Source organism: Nycticebus coucang, chromosome 3 (genome assembly GCF_027406575.1).
Source record: "Nycticebus coucang isolate mNycCou1 chromosome 3, mNycCou1.pri, whole genome shotgun sequence".
Taxonomy (NCBI): Eukaryota; Metazoa; Chordata; class Mammalia; order Primates; family Lorisidae; genus Nycticebus; species Nycticebus coucang.
The window spans coordinates 126,726,846-126,752,344 of NC_069782.1; the positions used below are offsets into that span (position 1 = coordinate 126,726,846).

At 46.8% G+C, this 25,499-nt stretch overlaps 2 protein-coding genes and 1 long non-coding RNA gene across 5 annotated transcripts; 2 read left to right on the plus strand and 1 right to left on the minus strand.

Annotated features, from left to right (window-relative positions):
• Positions 1 to 206: 206 nt before the first annotated feature.
• HOGA1 (4-hydroxy-2-oxoglutarate aldolase 1) lies at positions 207 to 23,978 on the plus strand. Of its 3 annotated transcripts, XM_053582880.1 has the most exons (8): positions 207 to 710; positions 13,005 to 13,133; positions 13,312 to 13,439; positions 13,914 to 14,048; positions 14,287 to 14,383; positions 16,264 to 16,397; positions 21,988 to 22,051; positions 22,991 to 23,978. In XM_053582880.1, exons 1-8 carry the CDS (start codon positions 500 to 502, stop codon positions 23,230 to 23,232), a joined length of 1,140 nt encoding a protein of 379 aa, XP_053438855.1. In that variant the 5' UTR covers positions 207 to 499; the 3' UTR covers positions 23,233 to 23,978. The 3 variants fall into 3 exon arrangements, with proteins under 3 accessions (XP_053438855.1, XP_053438857.1, XP_053438856.1); XM_053582882.1 differs by lacking the exons at positions 21,988 to 22,051; positions 22,991 to 23,978 and adding an exon at positions 17,747 to 19,221 and having other exon boundaries at positions 208 to 710; XM_053582881.1 differs by lacking the exon at positions 21,988 to 22,051 and having other exon boundaries at positions 213 to 710.
• Positions 4,912 to 6,830, plus strand: C3H10orf62 (chromosome 3 C10orf62 homolog). The gene has a single exon (XM_053582884.1). It carries the CDS (start codon positions 5,107 to 5,109, stop codon positions 5,995 to 5,997), a length of 891 nt encoding a protein of 296 aa, XP_053438859.1. The 5' UTR covers positions 4,912 to 5,106; the 3' UTR covers positions 5,998 to 6,830.
• Positions 10,053 to 22,068, minus strand: LOC128580683 (uncharacterized). The gene is made up of 3 exons (XR_008378713.1): positions 21,962 to 22,068; positions 12,121 to 12,184; positions 10,053 to 10,661 (listed from the first exon to the last, which is right to left on the minus strand). It is a non-coding gene; the product is annotated as an uncharacterized LOC128580683 (long non-coding RNA).
• Positions 23,979 to 25,499: the final 1,521 nt, after the last annotated feature.

A 25,499-nucleotide genomic window follows, 5' to 3' on the forward strand; every position in this document is an offset into this window, starting at 1 on the left:
CACAGGCTTGTCTTGTCAGGTGGCTGCTGCAGCAGGAGGAGCCTGGCAGGGGCACATAGTGGAGGAGTGGCTCCACAGGCAGCTCTCAGGCCCATCCTTACCGTGCCTCCCAGCCTCCCCCGGGGCAGGGCCAGCTCAGCCAATCGGCTCCACCAATCTCAGAACTGTCCTGGAAACTTGGCTGGGCTTCTGGGCTTGGGGCAGGGAACTGTGGGAGGAAGGCCCAGATTCCCCTGAAGACGCCCTTAGTGTCAGGCAAAGAACCAGCCCTCCGCTTGGCCAGAGGGACACTGAGTTGTGGCATTCTCCAGCCTCCCCTCCCCTCTAGGGCCCATGGGTCTTGCCCCTGACCCCGGAGACAGGTCTGCCCTGGTGGCCTCAAGTCAGGGGCTACAAAATTTTAACTAGACACATTGATCATTAACAGGGGGTTGAAAGGAGTCCACACGCAATCTCACTGGGAGGCACAGATTCACAGTGCCTGGGGCCTCCCACGGAGATGATGGGCCCCGGAGTCTGGTCCTCTGTGAGGCAGGGCCTGGGCAGGGGCCTGGCCCAGAACATGAGGGGCTTGGCCTCAGGGGAGGGGAGGAAGGTGGATATTGCAGGCATCTACCCACCTGTGACCACCCCCTTCACTGCCACCGCAGAGGTGGACTATGGGAAACTGGAAGAGAATCTGCACAAACTGGGCACCCTCCCCTTCCGAGGTAAGTAAGGCCTGTCCAATGCGGGAGCTGGGGAGACGTGAGTGGCCCTGTGCTCTTCAGCTAGAGTCAGTTTATCATAGGAGAGAAAAAGTCTAGAGTCAGGAGACAGGCAGGAAGCTCCCTCCTGGCCTGTGACCGTGGACTGAACTTTACCCACTTCAGTTAAGAGCTGCTAAAGTGTAGCCTTAGCTCCCAGTGTTGTTATGGGGATCAAACTGGATAATGGGTGTGAAAGTCCTTGTCCACCAGGCACTGGGAGCGGATGTGAGAGCGTCAGTTGGGGTAATGTGGGTGCACAGCCAGCTGTCTGAGTTATCTCAAGCCTTGTTTACATACTCTTAGACCCAGCCTTCCTTGGCAGAATTAATTCTCCATATTGGCTCCTCTAACGTGGGTCTCTACCTATACACATGGGTATACCCCTCTCCAAGGTCAGGGATCAGATCGTATTTGTGACACTCAACATGCAACAAGCCACAGGTGCAACTAAGGAAGGATGAAGAAAAGAGCAAATTCCATCTGCCCACCTTCATCTCTCACCATGACAGCCCCCCAAGGTAGTACCCTCAGTAGCACCAGCTCATGGATAGGAATCTGGGACTCAGAGAGACAGGGGGACTGCCCAAGATCATGCAGCTAATACCTGGCTGAGCTGAGATTTGCTGTTTTACTCCATGCCCTAACTCTCGTTGCACCTGTTTGAGTCACTAGACTACTCTGTTTCAACACAGAGCATCCGCACTTTGGGACTGGTTTGGCTCTGCCCGAGGCAGCACCATGTAGACTGAGGGCTCTGGTTATAATCACAGTTCTGCCACTGACTTGTTGTATAATGTCTCAAAACCTCCATTTCCCCCTCTGACAAATGGGAGTGCTATTGCCCATATATGGGATAGTTGGGAGAAAAATCTGAGTGAATGCAAGTGAAAGCATGTTGTGACTTGTAGAGTGATATATGTCAGAAGGTTTTGACTCCAGTGATGATAATTATTAAAATGACAGTGCAATTGACATGGTGACAAAGCTACTTTGTGGCAGTGACCACTAGTCTGAGACCCCATTCATAGCCCTGTGCTGAGGGGATGTGACTTTCCCTGGGGGGCAATGAATCCCTGGGGATGCCTGCAATGAGCAGGGATGCAAACTAAGTAAATCTCTGCTGTAACTGGGCTCATGGTTTGGGCTTGGGCCTTGTTCTCTTGAAGGAAAGTGGCAAACTCCTTGAACTTCAGCATCAGGGTTCAAGGACACTCTTGTTCAGGGTGAGGAGGGTGGGCTTTGCACATCTGTTGTCTGCCTGCCACCCAGAGAATCCAGAAACCCTCAGAGTCTTCTCCGGACCATCCATCCCTTCTGTGCCACTACCCATGCCTGCGGAGGACAGGGGGTGCCCAACACAGGTTCGCTGGATTTTTTTTTTTTTGTGTTTTTTGGCCGGGGCTGGGTTTGAACCTGCCACCTCCGGCATATGGGACCGGTGCCCTACTCACTGAGCCACAAGCGCCGCCCTTTTTTTTTTGAGACAGAGTTTCACTATGTTGCCCTCAGTAGAGTGCCTTGACATCACAGCTCACAGCAACCTCAAACCTGGGATCAAGCGATTCTTTTGGTTCAGCCTTCTAAGTAGCTGGGAGTACAGGCACCCACCACAATGCCCAACTATTTTTTTGTTGTTGTTGCAGTTCTCATTGTTGGTTAGCTGGCCTGGGGCCGGTTCCAACCCTCCTTCCTTGGTGTATGTGGCTGGTGCCCTAACCACTGAACAACGGGTGCCGATCTGGTTTTGCTGGATTTGGCAGGCCACAGGCCAGACGTGTCCACGAGTCTGTCTTCCTCACAATCCACATGGGCTCCTACTCCCATCTGCTCACCCACACACCAGGGAAGCAGTGGGCTGAAGCAGAAAGAGCCTGGCATCTGGCGGTAAATGATGTGGGCAAGAATCCAGCTAGTTTTGCCAGTCACAGCGACCTCAGGGAAAGTACTCAACCTCTCTAATGCAGACTCCTCATTTTAGAATAGGAACTGAGCCTCCAGGCTTCTGGCTATAGGAATTCTGGCTTCAGAATTCAGGGCACTGGCACTGAGGGCACCGAGCCAGAGAGTCCTACCACTGCTCCCAGGACACAGCCAACATGATGAGGAAGGAAGCAGCAAATGACTTTAGCTCTGAAATCTCTGTTTGTCTTGCCCTCTCCTGGCCCCCTGGGGTAGATTCTGCATCCAGCACTCACAGGCCTAGGAGAGAACACACTTCACATTGCTAGGGCCCCTATAGCAAGTTAAAGGTCCTCTAAGGAGGAGGTGTGGTCCAGGCACAGTGGCTTATGCCTGTAATCCTAGCACTCTGGGAGGCTGAGGCCGGCAGATTGCTTGACCTCAGGGGTTCAAGGCCAGCCTGAGAAAGTGCGAGACCCTGTCTCTAAAAATACCCAGGCATTGTGGCAGGTGCCTGTAGTCCCAGCCACTTGGGTGGCTAAGGCAAGAGAAACACTTGAGCCCAAGGTTTGGTGAGCTATGACTCCACAGGACTCAAACCCAGGGTGACTGAGTCTCTGTTTAGAAAAAAAAAAAAAGGTCAGAACCTGCCTTGAACGAATTGATGAACAGTTAAAGATCTTTCTGGAAGGCATGGGCTGAAACTGTGTAACTTTTCAATTTTTTTTTTTGTTTTGTTTTTTGTTTAGCACTGCTAATTTGTAGAGATTATTTGAATGAAGACTATTCTTTTTAAATAAAAGTTATAACCAGCAAGAGGAAGGTTGCAGAAGGGCCATATGGCCCTGAACTCACACGCACAAACAACCTCAAAGATGAACTTTGAATTGCTATTTCCAAATGAGGTTAGCGGACTACACAGAGATACTCCAACAGGACTGCAGAGTGAAGGGACTTAGTGAAACTTTAAGCTATGTCTTCTTCCTTCAGTATGTAGAGTAGAGGATGGTTTCCTGTGACAAGATATAATATTTTTATACATAATATAGTATGATACGATATGATATGATACATTAAGACTATGACTCTGTTCTGGCCAGGCGTGGTGGCTCACGCCTTTAATCCTAATACTCTGGGAAGCTGAGGCAGGTGGATCACCTGAGTTCAGGAGTTCAAGACGAGCCCATCTCTACTAAAAACAGAAAAACTAACCAGGTATCATGGTAGGCACCTGTAGTCCAGCTACTCGGGAGGCTGAGGCAAGAGGATTGTTCAAACCCAAGAGTTTGAGGTTGTTGTGAGCTATGATGACCCCATGGTACTCTATCCAAGATGACAGAGTAAGACCCTGTCTTAAAAAAAAAAAAAAAAAGATCATGACTCCGTTAAAGAAATGTTTTATTTAAAAGATCACAATTTTTATAACCTTCTTTTGGCATTTAAATTTTTAATGTGCTAGATCCTTTGGGGGGAAGAAAAATAGTGTCCCAGGGCTGATTCTATCCTGGAGGACCTGGGTAATACTCAAGACTCTCAGTTGTTTGTACCTATGTCAGGCCAGCCTGCCCACCTGCTCACAGCCAGAACCATGCACATTTGCCAAGGGGCAAATTCTGGGTTTGCACGTACATCCCTTAGGTAAGAGGTAGTAGGTCCCATCATGGAATGGCCCCAGGGATCTAACTCCAGTGAAGTCTCCTGTCCTATCTGCTATGCCTTCTGAGACCACTTCTTGTCTTCCCCAATTGTGACCTCATGTCATTCCAGAATGAGCTCTTTCCTGAACCCTTTTCCTTCTGGACTCTTCCCTTTAGTGAGGCTGGGGGCTACAAGTGGGGAAGGAATATGCCAACCTGGCAGCAGAGATGCACCCTGGTTAGAGGGAGACATCTGTCTCAGGGAGCCAGGAATGGATGCCAGCCCAGTCAATGGAGTCTTTCTGCCATTGCCAACCTCACTCAACATCTTCTGCTCTCTAGGGGCCACTGGATGGTAAAGGAGAGAAACTAAAGACTGAAAGATAAGAAGGAATAAACTGCAGGATAGGTTATAAGCAGAAGGCAGAAGGGACTCAGAATTAGAGAAGCTCCCCTTTCACTGACCTTAGGGACAGCTGTCAGAGTGGGAGACAGGACCCAGGCTTCAGGCAACTGTCTGCCAGGCTAAACGTGAGGGATGCTGTGGCAGTGCCCCACCCCTCGCCTTCCTCACAATGGGGTTTATTGCTGAGATGGGAGGGGCATCGTAGGGGGGCACAGTAAGGGACCTGGCTGCCAGACACCCTTGGGGAGCCTGACCCTTCAAGCATGAGCCATACCATCTGGGCTCCCCCATTCCCAGTGTGTTTTTAGCTCTGCCTGCCTGGCGTGGGGTCCTGGAGACCTTCTTGGAGTTCATCCAGCAGCCATCATGCAAGGTGGTGCTGGGGGCTGCCCTTTTACTAGGAGGTGGAGGCCTCATGCTGTGGATTCAGAGAAAGAGAAGGAAGGCAGTCACTGAATCTGCAGAAGATGAGGGCAAGTCGCCAGACTCCCACAAAGCAAAAAATGGGAGCTGGATCAAGTCTCACTTTAGCCGCCTTTCTGAAGAGAAGCTGCTCCCCAACAGTGCCAGCACCTGCAGCAACCCTCCACAGCCCGAGAGTGGGAGTGGAGAGGCCAGCACCACCATTCACATGGAGACCGTCACAACCAGGCATGGAGAAGGGGGCACTGCTGTGCGCCGGGAATCTTTCACCAGCAGACAGAAGGCACCTGGGTCCTCCGTGATTAAAGAGACCCACAAGGAGTCTGGAATAGCCTCGTCCTCGAATGAGGCCACTTGGGCTGCTGTGGCTGCCTGCACCAGGGAGATTGACAATAAGGGACGGCAACTGGCTAACTCCATGCTGCAGCGAGCCACGGCCTACCAGCACTCAGGCCACCTTGAGTCCAGGGACATCAACCAGGAAGAGCTGAAGGCCCTCGAGGAGGTGGAGCTAAAGCTGAAAACAAATTTCCTTACCCAGCGGGAAAACACCATAGCTGGTGCTAACCACACACACACTTTCTATGGCCATGGTCACCATGGCCACCAGAGCCACCAGGGCCATCCAGGCTACCAGAGCCACCAGGTTCATCCAGGTCACCCGAGCCACCAGAATCATCATGGCCACCAGAGCCACCAGGGTCTTCCAGGCCAACAGAACCACCAGGGTCATCCAGGCCACCTGAGCCATCAGGGTCACCCAGGCCACTCAAACCACCAGGGTCACCTGGGCCACCAGAGTCACCCAGTCCACTCAAGCCACCAGAGCCATAGCCTGCCCAACCGCAACCACCAGATCTATGACTCCTGTGAAACCACCTAACCATGGGTGGAGATGCCCCTTCCCCCAGCAGGGCTGGCTCCAAACAGGCCTGTTTCTCTCCTATGTGGCAACCAATGTGGTCCAGGATGAGAAGCTGCTGCCAAAGTCCCTTCTTCCTCAGACCCCTACAGGCATTACAGCCCCTTTGACTCCTTGAGTGGGGTCAGCCACAGAGGATGATCCCTGACAAGAGGGCTGGGAGGAAGCAAAGCAGCTAACACAGACCCTGAGGACCCTGAATCCCCACTGAGAGAAGACAGATGAGGCAGATCCCAGGAGCAGCTGAGAGCTCCATAGTGATGCCAAATGCCTGGAACAGAGCCAATAAAGCCTTGCATACCCTCAGTCTGCGTCCAGGGACTCTGTGGCCAGCTGAAGGTCTGGGCAGGGATAGAGGGAGAGGGCTCCTTCTCCAGTAGTCCTGTGTGTATGACGTTGCCTTGGCATTGGGACAGATTTGAGACTCCATAAAAAAGACTCCCTGGTCTCAAGTTGGGGGAGGGATACCTCTGGGGCCTTAATACCCACCAACCTGCTATTATCAGGGAACAGGGAACCAGCCCTGTATTAGGAGTCCAAAAAACTCTTTTTTGGAGTTTTTAGTATATGCCTTGCTCCGTGTTAAGTCATAGCCCCATGAGGAAGGTATTATCTCAGCTTTGCAAATGAGGCAGCTGAGGTTCAGAGACATAATTTGCCTGAGGTGACATGGATAGTAAGCGATATTGCTGGGACTGGATCCCAGTTTGGCTTGAATCAGAAGCCCCACCCTGCCCTGTGCTGCCTCTCAGTTCTCTTCCCACCACCCGCAGATGGCTCTACTTCTCACATGCTTACCGCTGACTGCTTTTCACATGTATGGACGCTTTCTCCGCCTTCCTATAAGCCTGGGACTCCTTACAGCCTCTTCTTGGGGCCCACCATTTCTGAGGCAACGGGTGACCTACTGGTCAGGCAGTTAAAGGGAAAGCAGGTACCTCCCCCATCAGTGACAGGCACTAACTCCAAGTGATTCTTTGAAATTTCTTTGGATTTATTATGGATTTGCCATTAGTTCCAAACCTGTGGACCTCAAACCCCAGGGGCCCAGAATCACTGCAGAGGATAGATAAATCCATAAACACCCTAAATGTTTTCAATTGGTTTAACAGAGCACAATTGGGAGTATTTGAATATTTTGACATTCCTAATCAGTGACTTTATATAAGTTTTGATATTGAAATATTAAAATAATTTCTAATAAAAAAATCTTTTTTGAGACCGAGTCTCACTTTGTTGTCTTCAGTAGAGTGCATCATAGCTCACAGCAACTTCAGACTCCTAGCCTCAAGTGCCTGTCTTGCCTCAGCCTCCCAAGTAGCTGGGACTACAGGTGCCCACCACAACACCCAGCTATTTTTTTGTTGTAGTTTGTCAATGTTGTTCAGCTGGCCCCAGGCCAGGTTCAAACCCACCAGCCTCGGTGTATGTGGATGGTGTTGTAACCACTGTGCTATGGGCACCGAGCCTGTTCTTCCTTTTTTTTAGATACTTCTCATAGGATAATAATCTCCAGTTCCATACAAATTGTTGCAAAAGGCATTAAGCCAGCCACCTTAATAACTTAGTAGTATTCTATGGTACACATATAACATTTATTAATTCACTCATGAATTGATGGCATAATTAGATTGATTCCACATCTTTGCAATTGGGAATTGTATTGCAATAAATATTCAAGTGCAGATGTCTTTTTTAATAAAATGTCTTCTTTTCCTTTGGGTAAATACCCAGTAGTGGGATTGCTGGATCAAATGATAGGTGTATATTTAGCTCTTTGATGAATCTCCGTATTGTGTCCCATAGAGGTTGTACTAATTTGCAGTCTCACCAACAACACATAAGCATTCTTTTCTCTCTGCATCCACATCAGCATCTATTGTTTTTGGATTTTTTTTTTTTTTTGAGAAAAAGGAAAGAGAAATGTATTATTTTACTGGTAAATGGGAGGCTGGTAGATTCCAGTCTCAAAAAATACTAGCATCCTTCTGGAATTTTAAGTTAAAAAGAAAAAAACATCTCAAACTGGCAAGATTCAAATAAAGCCTTTAGTTAAAGGTATTACACTAATGTTAATTCTCTGGTTCTGATCATCATACTATAGGCAAATAAGACATCATTGGTAGAGGCCAGATGAGGGATTTATAGAAATTCCCTGCACTATTTTTGCAACTTTTTTGTAAGTCTAAAAGTAATTCAAAATTTAAAGTTAAAAAAAATTTTCAAAGAATTTAGGTGTGAGCACGTGTCAAAGTTTTATTAAAATTGTGCTGCAAGCAATAGTTGGGCTTTGTGGCGGGCGCCTGTAGTCCCAGCTGCTTGGGAGGCTAAGGCAAGAGAATTGCGTAAGCCCAAGACTTAGAGGTTGCTGTGAGCCGTGTGACGCCACGGCACTCTACCTGAGGGCAGTACAGTGAGACTCCATCTCTACAAAAAAAAAAAAAAAAAAAAGAATGAGATTCTGTCTCAAAAAAAAAAAAAAAAAATTGTGCTGCAAGCAAAATGGCTTCCAGGCAGCCAACTATAATACATACTCTTAGTGAGGATATATATATAATATATACATATATATATATATATTTTTTTTTTTTTTGAGACAGAGTCTTATTTTGTCACCCTCCGGTAGAGTACCGTGACGTCTAGTTCACAGAAACCTCCAACTCTTGGGCTCAAGTGTTTCTCTTGCCTCAGCCTCCAGAGTAGCTGGGACTACAGGCACCTGCCACAATGTCCAGCTATTTTTAGAGACGGGGGTCGAGTGGGTCTCACTCTAGCTCAGGCTGGTCTCAAACCCATGAGCTCAGGTGATCTGCTTGCCTCAGCCTCCCAGAGTGTTAGGATTACAGGTGTGAGCCACCGTGCCTGGCCAGGAGATTTTTATTAGAAAAGAAAATATGTCACTATTTGGCCAGATATAGAGAAGAGTAGTGAAAAGCCACTAGACTCTTGCCTCAGAGTCAGCTGGGAGGGCAGCTGGTTTTCCAGATCAAGGCTTAATTCCATTAAAGTTTATCAGGAAATTGCTTAAGCATTTTATCAAGAATGCTAAATTGTGAGTTACATCTACAAAAAAATTCTGCCCCAGCCCAGGTTTGGGACAATTTTTCTTTTACACAACAGATTGTCAACATACACCTCAACCTTACACCTCAGCACTTATGCTAGGTGCCATGGAGGGGGCCAAAATGAGCAGGCACCATCCCTGACCTTGATGATTCCAGGTAAAGTCAGACAAGTGCTAGGCAAAAACAAAATGCTGTGGTGCCCAAAGGGCGAGTGGATCAGGAAGGGCTTGGAGGCCCTGAAGGCATGTGGGGGGTGGTCCAGGCAGAAAGGAATAGCACAAGCAAAGGTAGAAAGGCAGGAAAGTGGCCGCATGGCTGGAGGATCCTTGACAGTCAATTTGAAGGAGAACATTTATTTTATTTTGTTTATTTTTTTTGAGACAGAGTCTCACTATGTCGCCCTTGGTAGAGTGCCGTGGTGTCACAGGTCACAGCAACCTCAAATTCTTGGGCTCAAGAGATTCTCTTGCCTCAGCCTCCCTTGTAGCTGGGACTACAGGTGCCTGCCATGTCACTTGGCTATTTTTTTGTTTGTTTTGTTTGTTTGTTTAGCAGGCTCTGGCTGGGTTCGAACCCACCAGCCCCGCTGCACGTGGCTGGCACCTTAACCACTGAGCTACTGGCGCCAAGCCGAAGGAGAACATTTAGAGTGGCCAGAGCTTGGTCTCTAAATCCTTCCTTAGTCAAGGGGTGCTGATGCTAGACTGGAGTCTCATCCAGGGATGGCAGCCCTTATGTATGGGCCTGACCCCTGGGAAGGGAAGTTCCTGCCTTCACTTTTAACCGGACTTGGAAGCAATACAATAGAAGCCAAAAGCTATTTGCCTCAAGATGTTCCCTGCAATATTACCAAACCGGGGTTGGGGGGGGAGGGCACTAAATATCCAGCGAAAGCTATCCTGGCCACCCACTCAGTGGAATATAATGTGTAGTGAACAGCATGGAAAAAGGCTTGTGGTGTGAAGTGGAGTCGACATTACACTGTGTCCTCTGAAGGATGACTCACAGGAACAATTTCTCTTGGTCCCAGTGCCAGGAAACTCTGTGTTTCTCCAGGACACTTGGTTTGCTTTTATCTTCTGGGCTCTACATGTCTGCTAAGTGACCATGTTTCCCTTTTAGCTTTGACTGTTGGGAAGCCCCAAATTACATTTATGGCTCATCTCTCACAACTATATGGCAAGGATTTTGTACACCAAACTGCTCTCACCTTTCTCTTCCTGTCCTTCTCTTAAATATCCTTCTATTAGTTAACAATCTGTTGTGTTGTATGCTGTAGTTGTAAACTAGTTCAGTTTTTTTTTTAATGGAACATAGTGGAGAGGAAAAAAGAGAAAGTTAAATGTCAAAAAAGGGAGAGAAAAATGATTCTACTGACATTCTCCTTATTTTTAGCTGAAGAGCACCAATTCTGCTGGTCACCCTTTTTTTTGGAGACAGAGTCTTACTCTGTTGCCCTGGGTAGAGTGCCCTGGCATCATCATAGTGGTCCTCTTGCCTCAGCCTCCTGAGTAGCTGGAACTTCAGGTGCCTGCCACAATGCCCAACTTCTGCTGGTCTCTTGAAGAAATAAAAGAAAAAGAATTGACACTTGTTATTTGGTACAGGTTACAGGTTACTGGTTAGGAACATGAAAACTACACGATTGATAAGAGGAAAATGCAAAATAAAACAATGAAATATTACTTTTTACCCAGAAAATTGGCAATAAATTTTTCTGCCATTACCAAGAAGCAGCATGAATGGACATGAACAGGTGCTTCTTTGAGGCTGACTACAGATGCCGCACACATGCAAGTGCACATAGCTATGACTCAGCAATCACACACCTAATTGTCCTGAGTCATATACCTAAGTGTCGGGGCTCCATAGGAGTTCTTAGACACACGCACACAGAAGACTTTACAGGAAATGTTTGGCTCAGCACTGTTAGCAATAGCAAAAAGAAGGAAGTATTTTCTCAAAAAGAGAAGGAAAAAGCCGGGCACAGTGGCTCATGTCTATAATCCTAGCACTCTAGAAAGCTGAGGCCAGTGGATTGCCTGAGCTCATGGGTTCGAGACCAGCCTGAGCAAGAGCAAGACCCCTGTCTACTAAAAAAAAAAAAAAAAAAGAAAGAAAGAAAGAAATAGCCAGGCATTATGGTAGACACCTATAGTCCCAGCTACTTGGGAGGCTGAGGCGAGAGAATTGCTTGAGCTCAAGAGTTGGAGGTTGCTGTAAGCTATGACACCATGACACCACGGCACTCCGCAGAGGATGACAAAGTGAGATTCTATGTCAAAAAAAAAAAAGAGAATGAAAAATAAATTGTTGTCTAACAATATAGTATTATAAAATGCTATGTAGCTGGTGGATGAATCACCAGCCTGAGCAAGAGTGAGTGAGGCCGCATCTCTAAAAACTAGCCAGGCATTGTGGTAGGCACCTGTAGTCCCAGCTACTTGGGAGGCTGAGGCAAAAGAATCGTTTGAGCCTGGGAATTTGAGGTTGCTGTGAGATATGACACCACGGCACTTTACTGAGGGTGACAAAGTTATTCTCTGTCTCAAAAAAAATGAATGAATCAGGTCAGGCACAATGGCTCACACCTCTAATCCTAGCACTCTGGGAGGCCGAGATGGGAGAAGTACTTGAAATCAGGAGTTTGAGACCATCCTGAGCAAGAGTGAGACCTTGCCTCTATAAAAAAATAGAGAATTAGCCAGGCGTGGTGGCATGTGTCTATAGTCCCAGGCTACTTGGGAGGCTGAGGTAGGAGGATCACTGGAACCCAAGAGTTTGAGGTTGCAGTGAGCTATTATGATGCTGTTGCACTCTAGCCCAACCTACAGAGTGAGACTCTGTTTTAACAAAACAAAACAAAGACATGAATGAATCAGAGCTATATGTGCTGTTATGCACAAAGTTCAAAACATAGTCAAACAAAGACAGCAAACTGCAGAGGGTTATATATGCTCAATTCCATTTCTACAAAGCTCAAAATGGCAAAAAACCACATTATATCTTGTACACTTACCACATGTATATCTTAAGTGTATGAAGACACAATGGGAACAACTAACACCTGAGTCAGGACAGAGCTAAGGAAGAGGAAGGTGATTGGAGCAAGAATGGGTACATGAACAGGGTTTATATTATTGCCTATTCCTTTTCATATGGCTAAAACATTTCATTAAAACAAAGAAAAATGGGCTCAGCGCCTGTGCCTCAAGTGGCTAAGGTGCCAGCCACAAACATCTGAGCTGGAGGGTTCGAATCCAGCTTGGGCCTGCCAAATAACAATGATGGCTGCAACAAAAAATAGCGAGGCGTTGTGGCAGGTGCCTGTAGTCCCAGCTACTTGGGAGGCAGAGGCAGGAGAATCACTTGAGCCTAGGAGTTAGAGGTTGCTGTGAGCTGTGATGTCACTGCACTCTACCCAGGGTGACAGCTTGAGGCTTTGTCTCAAAAAAAAAAAAGAAAGAAAGAAAGAAAGAAAAATGGGGTGGCGCCTGTGGCTCAGTGGGTGGGGCGCCAGCCCCATATACCGAGGGTGACGGGTTCAAACCCGGCCCCAGCCAAACTGCAACGAAAAAATAGCCAGGTGTTGTGGTGGGTGCCTGTAATCCCAGCTACTCGGGAGGCTGAGGCAAGAGAATCATCTAAGCCTAGGAGTTGGAGGTTGTTGTGAGCTGTGTGACGCCATGGCACTCCACTGAGGGCGATAAAGTGAGACTCTGTCTCTATTAAAAAAAAAAAAAACAACAACAATAAAAAAGAAAAATGATGTGAACACTGTCATTGAACCTGGGTGAAAACATTCTGCCTGCATATCTGGACAAGGATGGGAAGAAAGGTATGGTGCTGGGGAGGTAGGAACACCCTTGTCCTGGATCAGCTGTGATGGGGTCTCTCTTGCAGGCTTTGTGGTCCAGGGCTCAACTGGCGAGTTCCCCTTCCTGACCAGCAGCGAGCGCCTACAGGTGGTGAGCCGAGCGCGCCAGGCCATGCCCAAGGACAAGCTCCTGCTAGCTGGCTCTGGCTGTGAATGTGAGGGGAAATGCCTGGGCCCTGGGGGTGGCTGTGTGCCCAACGTCCAGGATCCTTGGCCTCAGGTTCTGTCTCCTTGTTCTCCCTTTCCGGGTCACTCTGAGGCACCCTTGCTTGTCCCAAAGCCTTGGCCCAGGCATCCTTCCACCTGCTCTCACCTCTCTCCTTCCTCCTCTAGCCACTCAAGCCACGGTAGAGATGACTGTCAGCATGGCCCAGGTCGGGGCTGATGCAGCCTTGGTGGTGACCCCTTGCTACTATCGTGGCCGCATGAGCAGTGCAGCCCTCATTCACCACTACACCAAGGTGGGTGCACGCCTGGGACCAAGAGGAGTCTCTTCTCCAGGGGAGGAGACGAGAGCAGCGAAGGGTAGGGAGTGAGCCTACTTTAGAGGAATGGAAGTAGCTATAGGAATGCCATCATGTACATGCTGTGTGACTCTGGGCAGCTTACCCAACCACTCTGTGTCACTGTTCCTTTCCTATAAAATGGGAGGAGCAACCTCCCCTAGTTCCTCCCCTAGCAACCTCCTAGGAGGGTTGTGAGCATTTAATGAGGCCAGGAACATAAAGGGCTTAGGACTGTGCCTGGCATATAGAAAGCACTCTATAAATATTATTCCTGCTTACTGTCAGGGCATGTAGCACCAGTGACTTATGGCTAAGGAGGTAGCCCTGTCCAGATAGCCCTGCAAAGACATAGGCCAGGATTCAGGGTAAGCCTCCAGACCCTAGGACCTGGGGAGGCTGCCTGTTCCTCCTCTTCTCTGCACCCCTCAGGTTGCTGACCTCTCTCCAATCCCTGTGGTGCTGTACAGTGTCCCAGCCAACACAGGGCTGGACCTGCCTGTGGATGCGGTGGTCACACTTTCCCAGCACCCGAACATAGTGGGCATGAAGGACAGTGGTGGTGATGTGAGTGACCACAGCTTCTGGGCTGGAGCACCCTCCTCCTTCTCTGGACCCTAGAACTTTTGCTACCAACTCAGGATAACTCTGAGATCCAGTTCAGTCCTGGGCTCCTGTTTGGGTCCTCTCTGTCTTGTGGGCTTTCTGGGGCTTTGTCTGAACTTTAGGGCGTCTTTTGGGAACTTGCCCAGGCCACACAGCCAAGGCTCTGGGCCCGGTTCTTACACCACATTTGCTGTTGCAGGTGACCAGGATTGGGCTGATTGTTCACAAGACCAGAAGGCAGGATTTCCAGGTGTTGGCTGGCTCGGCGGGTTTCCTGCTGGCCAGCTATGCCTTGGGTAGGCCTCCTCTGCTCTCTGTCATGGTAACCTACAGGCACCCAGACAATTGGATCTTCTAGGAGAGACTGTGAGGCTAGGGCTGCTTCTGCAGAGGGTAGTTTGCCGGCATGCCTGCTCTGAGACCTCAGAACCTGACCACACTGCTTGTCTGAATGTTGGGGAGAAGATGGTAGCCATGTACAACCTCTGCCCTGTAGGAGGAATGCCTGCAGTCTGTTCTAAGTCCAGAGCTCCATGCTTAGATAACAAATGTAGTACCTCCAAGCTCACCTTGTAAATCATTCTCTGGGGACAATGGCCTTGGGGGCTTCCCTCTAGTTCAGGAATCCATTTTCCTCTCCCCTAGTCACTGGCCAGAATGAATTGTCAGACCTGTAGGGTTGAGCCATAGATCCTTAGCTGCCTGATAAGATTCTGCCTGGCCAGATCCCTTGGCCAGGATCCTAGGAATGCCCCTTAGACTAACTGCTCTCATTTGTTTGGGGTCAAGATTCTTGGAGTCAGCTTGACGCCCGTAGCTCAGTGGCTAGTTTGCCTGACACATATACCAGGGCTGGCGGGTTCAAACTCAGCCTGGGCCTGCTAAACAACAATGACAACTACAACAAAAAATAGCCAGGCGTTTTGGCAGGCGCCTATAGTCCCAGCTACTTGGGAGGCTGAGGCAAGAGAATCACTTAAGCCCAAGAATTTGAGGTTGCTGTGAGTTGTGACACCACACCGCTCTACTGAAGGCAACATAGTGCGACTCTGTCTAAAAAAAAAAAAAAAAAAAGATCCTTGGGTTCAGGCCAGATTTGAGCCCTAGAGGGAACAGGAAGGGAGGGAAGCATCAGCCCCCTCCGGCTGAAGCCCCAGTGACAATGCTGATTCCTGTTCCCTCTGGTCTGTAGATCTGGGCTTGTGGTCTAGGTCCTTGCACACCTCCTGCTGTGTCACAGTGCAAGAGAAGAAGAGGGGATCCAGTTCTGCTTCGGTGCCGAGTGTGGGATAGATGGAAGGAGCACAGGCTCTGGGGGGGCTGGGTAGCTGAGCTAGTATCTCAGCTCTGCCATTTATTCCCCGAGTGACTCTGGGCCTGTTTCTATGGAGTTTCTACTCCATAAAGCACAGAAGTCTTGTGAGGATTAGAGACACACAGCAGGTACAGTATTCTATAAGTGGCGGCTATTAGCTCATTCCACATTCCTTACTCTCTCCAGTCTTGAGGCCACTGTGCTTAGGGCCACTCCCAACTAGCCTTAGACTCACACTCATAGGCTCGCAGAAGTCTGTGATCTCTTCTGAGATCATAGCCAACCCATTTTCATTGTTCAGATGAGCACAAAGAGGGCTGGAGCGGGTCTGTGACTTGCCCAAGTTCACTTGCCCAAGCCCATGGGAGGAAATGCCCACTCTCCTATGTCCAAAGATTTTTCTGCTTCTCACCTCCACTGCTGTCCCAGCTGAATTCACTGGGAGTGGGGGGAATATGAGTTCAGAAAAACAAAGGCTTCCCACCCACCAACCACCCTCTTCCAGGACTAAGTGAAGGGCTATTGGAGGATGCTGGAGGTGCCAACTGGCAGGTAGGGCTTTCCTCTGGGAGGGGTGCAGGAAAGAACTGTCCTTGAGTTCTCCTTTAGGCTCTGCTCCCTGCCCCTCACAGACCAGCTTTGAGCAGCTCTCTGTGGGTAGGACTCTATTTTGAATATCGGGCAGCTTTTCACTCTGGAAATGTGTATTCTGGCTCACAGAGCATGTCTTTGATATGGCCAACCAGTGGCACAGAAATTCATATCTTGTGTCTCCAGAATGAAGAGGAGCTTGGGACCAGGGTTTGGGATTCTCTGTGGGAAGATGCTCTGGCTGATATTCTGCATCTTACTTTGGGGCAGGAGCTGTGGGGGGCGTGTGTGCCCTGGCCAATGTCCTTGGGGCTCAGGTGTGCCAGCTGGAGCGACTCTGCCTCACAGGGCAATGGGAAGATGCCCAGAAGCTGCAGCACCGCCTCATTGAGCCAAACGCTGCGGTGAGCTAATGCACAAGGGGGGATCCGTGTCCTCATTGGAGCAGGACCTAGTTAGCACTGGCACAGGGTCCCCACTCAGTTGCTTCCCTTTGAGAAAGTCCTTTTAGAGAATATCCCACTGTGGGAAATCCTTATGCCTCTCCAGAAAATCCTGACTACAAAGTTGAGCTCTGTTGGTTCTCAAACTTAAGTGCTCATTATTAATAGAATTCCTTAGGGGGCTAGTTAAAATTCTAATCCTTTAGGCCCAAGGCTATTCATTGAAACAAACATCCTGAGTGACTGTGACATAAGTAATCCTAGGACCATAAAAGAGATACTGTGCTCAAAGACAGTGAACCATGAGCCTTTACATCAGCTTTATAGGGGCCAGATCCTGAAAATGGAATGATTGGGGGTAGGAAAAGAGAGGTTAGAAGGCTAAAGGTATCAGAGTCCAGATTTTCCAGGAGAGTTCTGTCTTCAAATAATCTACTCGATAGTCAGACTCCAATTCTGTGCTCCAATTCTGTGTTAGGCAAGCCAAGGAGAAGAGCTTAATTAAGATGGAATGCCTGTCAAGTTCAGAGCTATTTTGAAGTCTGAGGCAACAGAAAAATGTGTGCCCCTATATACATATTTTAAAGTACATTTTAAAATTAAACTTGTTATTTGGAGATAATTATAGATCCACATGCATTTTAAGAAATAATACCAAGAAATACCACTTATCTATTACCCAGTTTTGCCCCTTAGTAACATCTTACAAAAACACAGAATAAGTTCACGATGAGGATTTTGACATTGATTCACGATACAGAGTATTTCTGTCAGCATGAGTATCCTTCATGTTACCCTCTTATAGCCACACCTGCACCTCCCTCTTTAATTCCTGACCACTACAAATATGGTCATCATTTTGTCAGTCCAAGACTATACTATATGGAATCATATAGCATATGACTTTGGGGAATTGGCTTTCTTCACTCAGCATTCTCTGGAGGTTTCTCCCAGTGGTTGCATGTATCGATGGTTAATTCCTTTTTCTCTCTGATTAGTTTTCCATGGTATGTTTAACCATTTCACCTATTAAAGGACAGCTGGGTGTGTCTAGTTTATGGCTTTGAAAACTGCCATGAACATCCATGCATAGGTTTTTGTGTGACTGTAAGTTTTTATTATTATTGTTATTATTATTTTGTAGAGACAGAGTCTCACTTTATGGCCCTCGGTAGAGTGCCATGGCGTCACACAGCTCACAGCAACCTCCAACTCCTGGGCTCAGGTGATTCTCTTGCCTCAGCCTCCCGAGTAGCTGGGACTACAGGCGCCCACCATAACGCCCAGCTATTTTTTTGTTGTTGTTGCAGTTTGGCCGGGGCTGGGTTTGAACCCACCACCCTCGGTATATGGGGCCGGCACCCTACCCACTGAGCCACAGGTGCCACATGTAAGTTTTTATTTTTATGGGATAAATTCACAACAGTGCAATTGGTGGATCATATGATGTTTATATGTTCAATTTATTGAGAAACTGCTAAATTGTTTTCCCGAATGGCTGTGTCATTTTACATATGAGTGATTCAGTTTTTCTACATCTTTGCCAGTATTTGGTGTTGTGGCTATTTTTTAATTAAGCCATTCTGATAAGTATATAGTATCATTTCATTGTGTTGTGTCTTGTCTTTTCTTTCCTTTCTTTTCTTTTCTTTCTTTCTTTTTTTTTCTGACACTCATTCCCTTGTCCTGGATAGAATACAGTGGCATCATCACAGCTCACTACAACCTCAAACTTCTGGGCTCATGCAATCCTCCTGCCTCAGCCTCCCGAGTAGCTGGGACTAGAGACACCTGCCACCCGGCTAATTTTTCTATTTTTAGTAGAGACAGGGTCTCCCTCTTCACTAGGCTTATCTAGAACTGCTAACTTCAAGCAATCCTCCTGCCTCAGCCTCCCAAAGTGCTAGGATTATAGGTCTGAGTCATTGAGCCCAATTAAAAGTTTTGAATTTTGATGAAATCCAATTTATCAATATTTCCTTTTATGAATCATGCTTTTAGTGCCAAGTCTAAGAGCTCGTTGTAAAGATTTCTTAGAAGATCATGAAGATTTCCCTCCTTTTTCCCCTAAAGATTTCATGGCTTTATATTTTACAAGGCTATGCCCCATTCTGAATTAATTTTTGTATAAAGTGTGAGACTTAGGTCAAGACTTTTTTTTTTTTTGCCTATGAATATCTACTTGCTCCAGCATCATTTGTTGAAAAGCCCATCTTTCCTCCATTGAACTACTTTTGCACTTTTGTTAAACAGCAGTGGGGCATATCTGTGTGGGTCTATTTCTGGGTTCTCTATTCTTTCCATTGATCTATGTGTCTATCCCGCTGTAATACCACGCAGACTTGACTGCTGTAGCTAAGTTTTAAAATCTGGTAGACTGATTCCTCCCACTTTGTTCTGTTTTCCCTTCAAAATTGTTTTAGCTAGTCTAATTACTCCACTTGTGATATGCATTTCAGAATGATATTGTCTATATCTACAAAAAATCTTACTGACACTTTGATAGGAGTGTTAAACCTGTGTACCAATCCCAGGACAATTGACATCTTCACTGTGTTATCTTTCAATCCTTAAACATGAAGTGTCCATTTAATTAGATCTTCTGGTTGTACTTATTGAGAAAAATAAGGACAAGTAAATAGGCTCAGCGCCTGTAGTACAGTGGTTATAGCGCCAGCCACATACACCGAGGGTGGCGGGTTCGATCCCAGTTTGGGCCAGCTAAACAACAATAACAACTGCAACAAAAATAGCCTGGCATTGTGGTGGACACCTATAGTTCCAGCTACTTGAGAGGCTGAGGCAAGAGAATCACTTAAGCCCAAGAGTTTGAGGTTGCTGTGAGCTGTGACGCCACAGCACTCTACCAAGGTTGACATAGTGAGACTCTGTCTCAAAAAAAAAAATAGACAAGTAAATCTACTTCATCTTCCTGAAAGTGGAAGCTATAAGTATTTTTCTAAATAGTGATTTTTTTTTCTTTCTTTCTTTCTTTTTTTTTTTTTTTTTAGAGACACAGTCTCACTATGTCATCCTTGGTAGAGTGCTATGGTATCACAGCTCACAGCAACCTCAAACTCTTGGGCTTAAGTGATTCTCTTGCCTCAGCCTCCCGAGTAGCTGGGACTACAGGTGCCCACCACAATGCCTGGCTATTTTTTTTTTTTTTGTTACAGTTTGGCTGGGGCCAGGTTCGAACCCGCCACCCTCGGTATATAGGGCTGGCACCCTACTCACTGAGCCACAGGCACCACCCTAAATGGTGATTTTTTTTTTCTCCTCATAACATCAAAATATATCTTTTGAAAAATTGAAAAGTAGGTATCAAAACAGCATTATTTTATTTATACCAAAACAAAATTTAATATAACTTTACTTTCCTGGCTTTAATGGAAGCAAATTCATCAAAGTATATTTGTCCAAATCTACTTCTAGAAAAAAATTAACCATCAAAAAATAAATATAAAGGCATGCTTACTTTCACCTCTCACCTGCCTATAATATTGCAGGGCACAGCTATGAGATCCCGTCATTATTTAAAACTTTGCTCCTCATGGATTTTTTTATTTTAGGACAGTATTAAAATGTGCTTTAATACTTCTTTGGGAAAAAAATGCCACACTTTCAGTGAATGGTGAGAAACATTTTTACAGTAGTACTAGGCTATTATTTTTAATATCTATTATGCCATGAATTCATAGGGAAAAGATTCCAATAGCTCGGGGAGGCGCCTTGCCATCAAATGTGACAAAGCATTGCATGACTATTATGCCATGAATTCACGGGGAATACATAGGTTCCAGCACCTAATATCACGGTTCCATTGGTTCTCCTGTGTGCCATGTTATATTCCTGTTATGCCATGAATTCCATGGGTTATAGGAGCTCAGGCTCCTTCCCGTTGGTTCTCACAAACTGGGCTTCTCTGGGTGGTGCAGGCTGGCGCTTCAGTTGAACCCAGGTACCTTTCTCTTTGGTTTCCTTCTTTTTCTGATCATTTTCCTTAATGTGTTTTAGGAAGCTATCTCAGCTTCTAGAGTGCTTAATATGCTCAATATGAACATTAATCCTCTTGGCAAGAATCTTGCCCTTAACTTGTTTGTTTACAACAATGCCAACAGCATGCTGGGTAACACTGTAGACTCTTCCAGTTGTGCCAAGGTAACATTTGTGTGGCATGTCTTTTTGAACAGTACCCATTCCCTTGATATCTACATTACCTTTCTTGTAGATTCTCAAAGGAACAACTGCGTGTTTTCTAAAAGGCCCAAAGAACATGTATCAGGTGCCTCTCCTCTTTCCCTTTGTGTTTGTCATTTTGGTTAATTACTGGAAGATGGCGTCTCCAGCCAAAAGGCTTGATTTTGATTTTTTAAAAATATATTGCGTTGACGTGTGGTGTGATATCTCATGCCTGTACTCCTAACACTTTGGAAGAGCAAGGCAGAAGGATTACTTGAGACCAGGAGCACAAGACTGGCCTAGGAAATAGCAAGATCCTGTCTCTACAAAAAGTTAAAAAACTAGCCAAGTGTGATGGCATACACCTGTAGTCCTAGCTACTCAGGAGGCTGAGGCAGGAGGGTCATTCGAGCCTAGGATTTGGAGGCTGCGGTGAGCTATGATGATGCCACTGTACTGCACTCTGGCCTGGCAACTGAATGAGACTCTGTCTAAAAAAAAAAAAAAAAAAAGCATTGAAATTTTGTCTTGATTATTGAGGGTTTTTTGGCATCCCTGTGAGTTTTGCATCTCTAAGTGCCTCTCTACCCTCCCCACAGTCCTAGGCTGCCTGTGGCACTGGGCAACAATGTCTTGTTTGGGTAAAGTGGTGGATACGCTCTAGCTCTCCCTCACAGCTTGCATCCTGACCTTGGGCAGATTAACTCAGATTTAGAGAAAGGAAAAGCATAAGTCTCCCTGGATGTGAAAGCTCTCCTGGGACCAGACACTCTATAAATAGGCCATAAGAACATGCAGAAAGGAGAGTCTTTCACTTGAGGCCACCAGGGCACAGGCTGTCCTGTGGATACTGGACATTCCAGTGGACCTCTGTTTTCCCACTGCCATCTACATGTGAAAGAAGATCCAGAAACTACATGCCACCAGGACAGGAAAAAGAGGGGCTTTCAGGGCTTATGGGAACTGATCTAATATTAGCAGTGTTTTTTGTATTTGGCCCTTGTGATATCTCTATTTGGTAGGTGTCTCACAGACTAAGCAGCTGGGGCTGACCCTGGGGAGGAGAGGATGCCTAGCTGCTGTCCTAGCTCTGTGTGTGTCATCCCACTTTCCCCCATCCCGCCTCACCGGTTCATTCCATGACCTCTCCTGTGCCAGCTCTGGGCATGCACTCAGAAATGCCTGGAACACCTTTCTGCTGCCTGCGCTGTATGCTCAGACACTCTGGGAGCAGCTTGATGTCACTCTATTGCCCTACCCTGGTGAACACAATGTCCTTCCCCCTCACCCCCACCACCCTGCCTCCTGCCCCAGCTATATTTAGGACTTTCTGTAGTCTTTACCTCCAATGCATTCAATGCTTTCCCAAGGTCTGGAGTTGGGGCATGCCGGAGATCTTCAGAAACTCAGGATAGGAGCAAGCTTTTCTCTAGGTACCTCTTGTTTTCCATTCTCTCCCCTCTTCCCACATACTCAGGTTTCAAGTAAAAAGGCCAGGCTGTAACATCATGGAGCGCTTGGAGGAGGTTGGCTTACTACCCATTCCAAGAAAAAATTCCCTGCTTGCTAAAGCATACTGTCCTCTAGTGGTGAATGGTTAATAGTCAATCTTTCATCAATGGGTCCTGACCTTTTTATCTCTTAACAACTTCTTATTGTTTTTACCCTTCATGAAGCTCTCACTTTTAAGGTTTTAGTTCCCTCCAAATAAACTGTGTTAAGGAAGAATTACTTTCCTAGTTTTTAGGGAGTCAAAGATTCACCTAACACTTCTGATCAGCATGAGATAACCAGTTGCTATACCAAAAGCAAAGAAACTTGATACTGCATCTATCCTGTAAAATTCTATGCATTTTTCAAATTATGACAGTAGCTTTAGGTCTCCCATTGTAATGGACAAAGCTTTAGAGATCATGTTGTTCAACCCCCTTGTTTTTCAGACAAGAGAACTGACTCAGAGATAATAAGCAAATGATACATGATTACACAACAAAATTTCCTTGGGCAGCAATGCATGGTTTCTCCTGTGGGAGCATTTAGAGTTTCCAGGGAGCAGGGCTGCAGACTGGTGAAGCCCAAGTGCCCTGACCTGCAGCCTTGCTGCTTTCTCCCGTCCCAGCTTGAGGACTGAATGCCATTCTCCTCCCTGTTGGACAGATTTTTCTCCTAAAACCAAAGGAGGCACTTTCCTTACTTAATCTGACACTTTTGCATTTTGATATTACTGATCTGCATTCTGATTTCTAAATCTGGATTCCCAATCTACCCTGAGCACCATAGATTTGGTAGCTACTTTACTGGGGGAGGAGGGTGGGAATTCCAACATTCTGTGTGCAGGGGGATCCCCTAGTCTAACAGGCCCCACTTCTCAGGTGACCCGGCGCTTCGGGATCCCAGGGCTGAAGAAAACCATGGACTGGTTTGGCTACTATGGAGGCCCCTGCCGTGCTCCTCTGCAGGAGCTGAGCCCCGCAGAAGACGAGGCACTGCGTGTGGATTTCACCAGCAATGGATGGCTCTGAGGGCAAGTGGGTCCATGACCGGCCTGAGCCCACCTCAGCTTCCTGTCTCATGCTGCAGCCTGAAGAGGAGCATGGGGGTGGGAGGGGACTAGGAGTAGAGGCTCCCTTGCCTACTTCTGTCCTCCACTAGGCTAGCCCACGGGCATCTCCTATTCTCACTGCCACATGACTTCACACTTTCAAATCCCAAACTGTTTCTAGATATGCTCTTCCTAGTCTTTAAATCTTTAGACTGGGAAGGAGCAATTTCAACTTCATACCTGCCTTTCCACTGTGGATGCTTTCCTGTATCCTGGCCAGGAGCCAGAAGGAAGGGCAAAGGTGCAATTGGGCACACTAAGGGAATTTATTTTACTGAGGGGCAACTATTTAGACTTGGGGCTACAAACCTGAGTCTACCACAATGGAGCTGTGAGCCAGGGCTACTCCTAAGAACCTAAGTTCTGACTCCTTCCAGGGAAAGCAGTAAGTTAGAAAATTGATCAGGAAGGTTTGATGAGTCTTTGAAAGGCTCCCCAAAGCTGTATTCTAGCCACAGTGCCCTTTCCTAAATCTATTTTCATTCATCCCACATTCTTATCTCTAGCCTTGATTGTAACCTTTAGAGCACAAAGACAGCCCAATGGCTTGTCAGGTTGGTAAATAATGACACCTCGTGGCTAAATGTTGCATTCTCAACTATTCTGGCCATCCCAGGGCTGAAATTAGGGAGGGCTACTGAACCTGAGACAGGGCCATCCTCCTGCCTACAGACACTTGGCTTTTATTATTAAAATACATCACTTTTCCTTCTATACTATAGTTCTGTGTAAAAATAAATAAAATAATAAAATAATGATCACTTTGTTACTATAATAAAGTTTAATAAGTAAAACTAGTATGGCTCTGTACAGAGGGATACTCCAGTGCTATTCAGGTTTCCTGGCCAGAAGTCAAGAACCTTCCTAGAGGCAGTTGAGCTCTCATGGTCTGCCTTTTCCCACCTGTGAGAGAGGCCTAACAATTCCAAGCAAACAGGTATTATATTAGTGGGTCCTGGAAAAAGTGTAAGAGGCAACAGAGAGCAAATGTGGCCGGGCACGGTGGCTCATGACTGTAATCCTAGCACTCTGGGAAGCCAAGGTGGGTGGATCGCCTGATCTCACATGTTCGATACTCGCCCCAGCTACAGCAAGACCCTGTCTCTAAAAATAACTAAAAATAGCTGGGCATTGTGGCAGGCGTTTGTAGTCCCAGCTACTTGGGACACTGAGGCAAGAGAATTGCTTGAGCCCAAGAGTTTGAGGTTGCTGGGAGCTATGACACCATGGCACTCTACTGAGGGGTGACAAAGTAAGACTCTGTCTCAAAAAAAAAAAAAAAAAAGAGAGAGAGAGCAATTGAGATATTTATTAGTTGTACATGGTGGCACATCCGCAGTCCCAGCTACTCAGGAGGCTGAGGCCAGAGGATCGCTTGAGCCTGGAAGTTTGATGCTACAGTGTGCTACAATGATGCCACAGCAGTCCATCTGGGCTGATGGAGTGGGACTCTGTCTCGATAAAACAATATATATATGTATATATATATATTTAGAAACACTTAGCACTTTAATAAAAAAGGCTGCTTTCCCCCAAATGTTTAACCCTTTTTCAGTGTATCTGACTAATGACAGAAAAACTGAGATACGTTTTTAAAAATTACTCATTATCAAGAAAGTGTAAGGCCAAAAAGAGAGGTAAATAGATCTTTATTTAGGGCAGAGGCCAATGGAGATAACATAAAAGATCTCAACCTTCAACTACAACCAGGCATCTGGATGACACTGAAACTTGGGCTTTGTTCCTGGGTCCTCTCACAGATGATTTCCAGAGGAAGTCCCAGAAGAGAACCAGGTTTAGGGCTGGGAGGAAAAGTTAGGGACAGGAAGGCAGGGTGCTGAACTGGGTAACAGCACAGTATCTGGGCTTAAGTTCTTGGATCTCTTGGATCTGCCCCTTAGAGTCTACGGGCCTTGGAGGGACTATCTGACTTTTTTCCCTGGGCCTCATCTGTAATGCAGGGATGAGGACAGCACCATCCTATCAGAGCTATAGTGAGGACTGAACAAGATTATGTATATAAAAGGTTTAACGTGGCAGGCCAATGTTCCACTGCTCTATTCATTGCAGAAAAAGGAAACCCAGGCAGTAGCTGACTTTCCAGTGGTATCTCATGACATCTGACAGTAACAGGTCTCACGACTTAGCCACTCTGATGCTCAAAGTGAGAGGAGCCCATTACACAATGGGAGTTGGAATAGAAGGGATACAAATCCCACCCAGCTCTAGAGGCCCTCATGAGTTTGGGAAACCTCAGCTTCTCTGGGACAGACACAGTA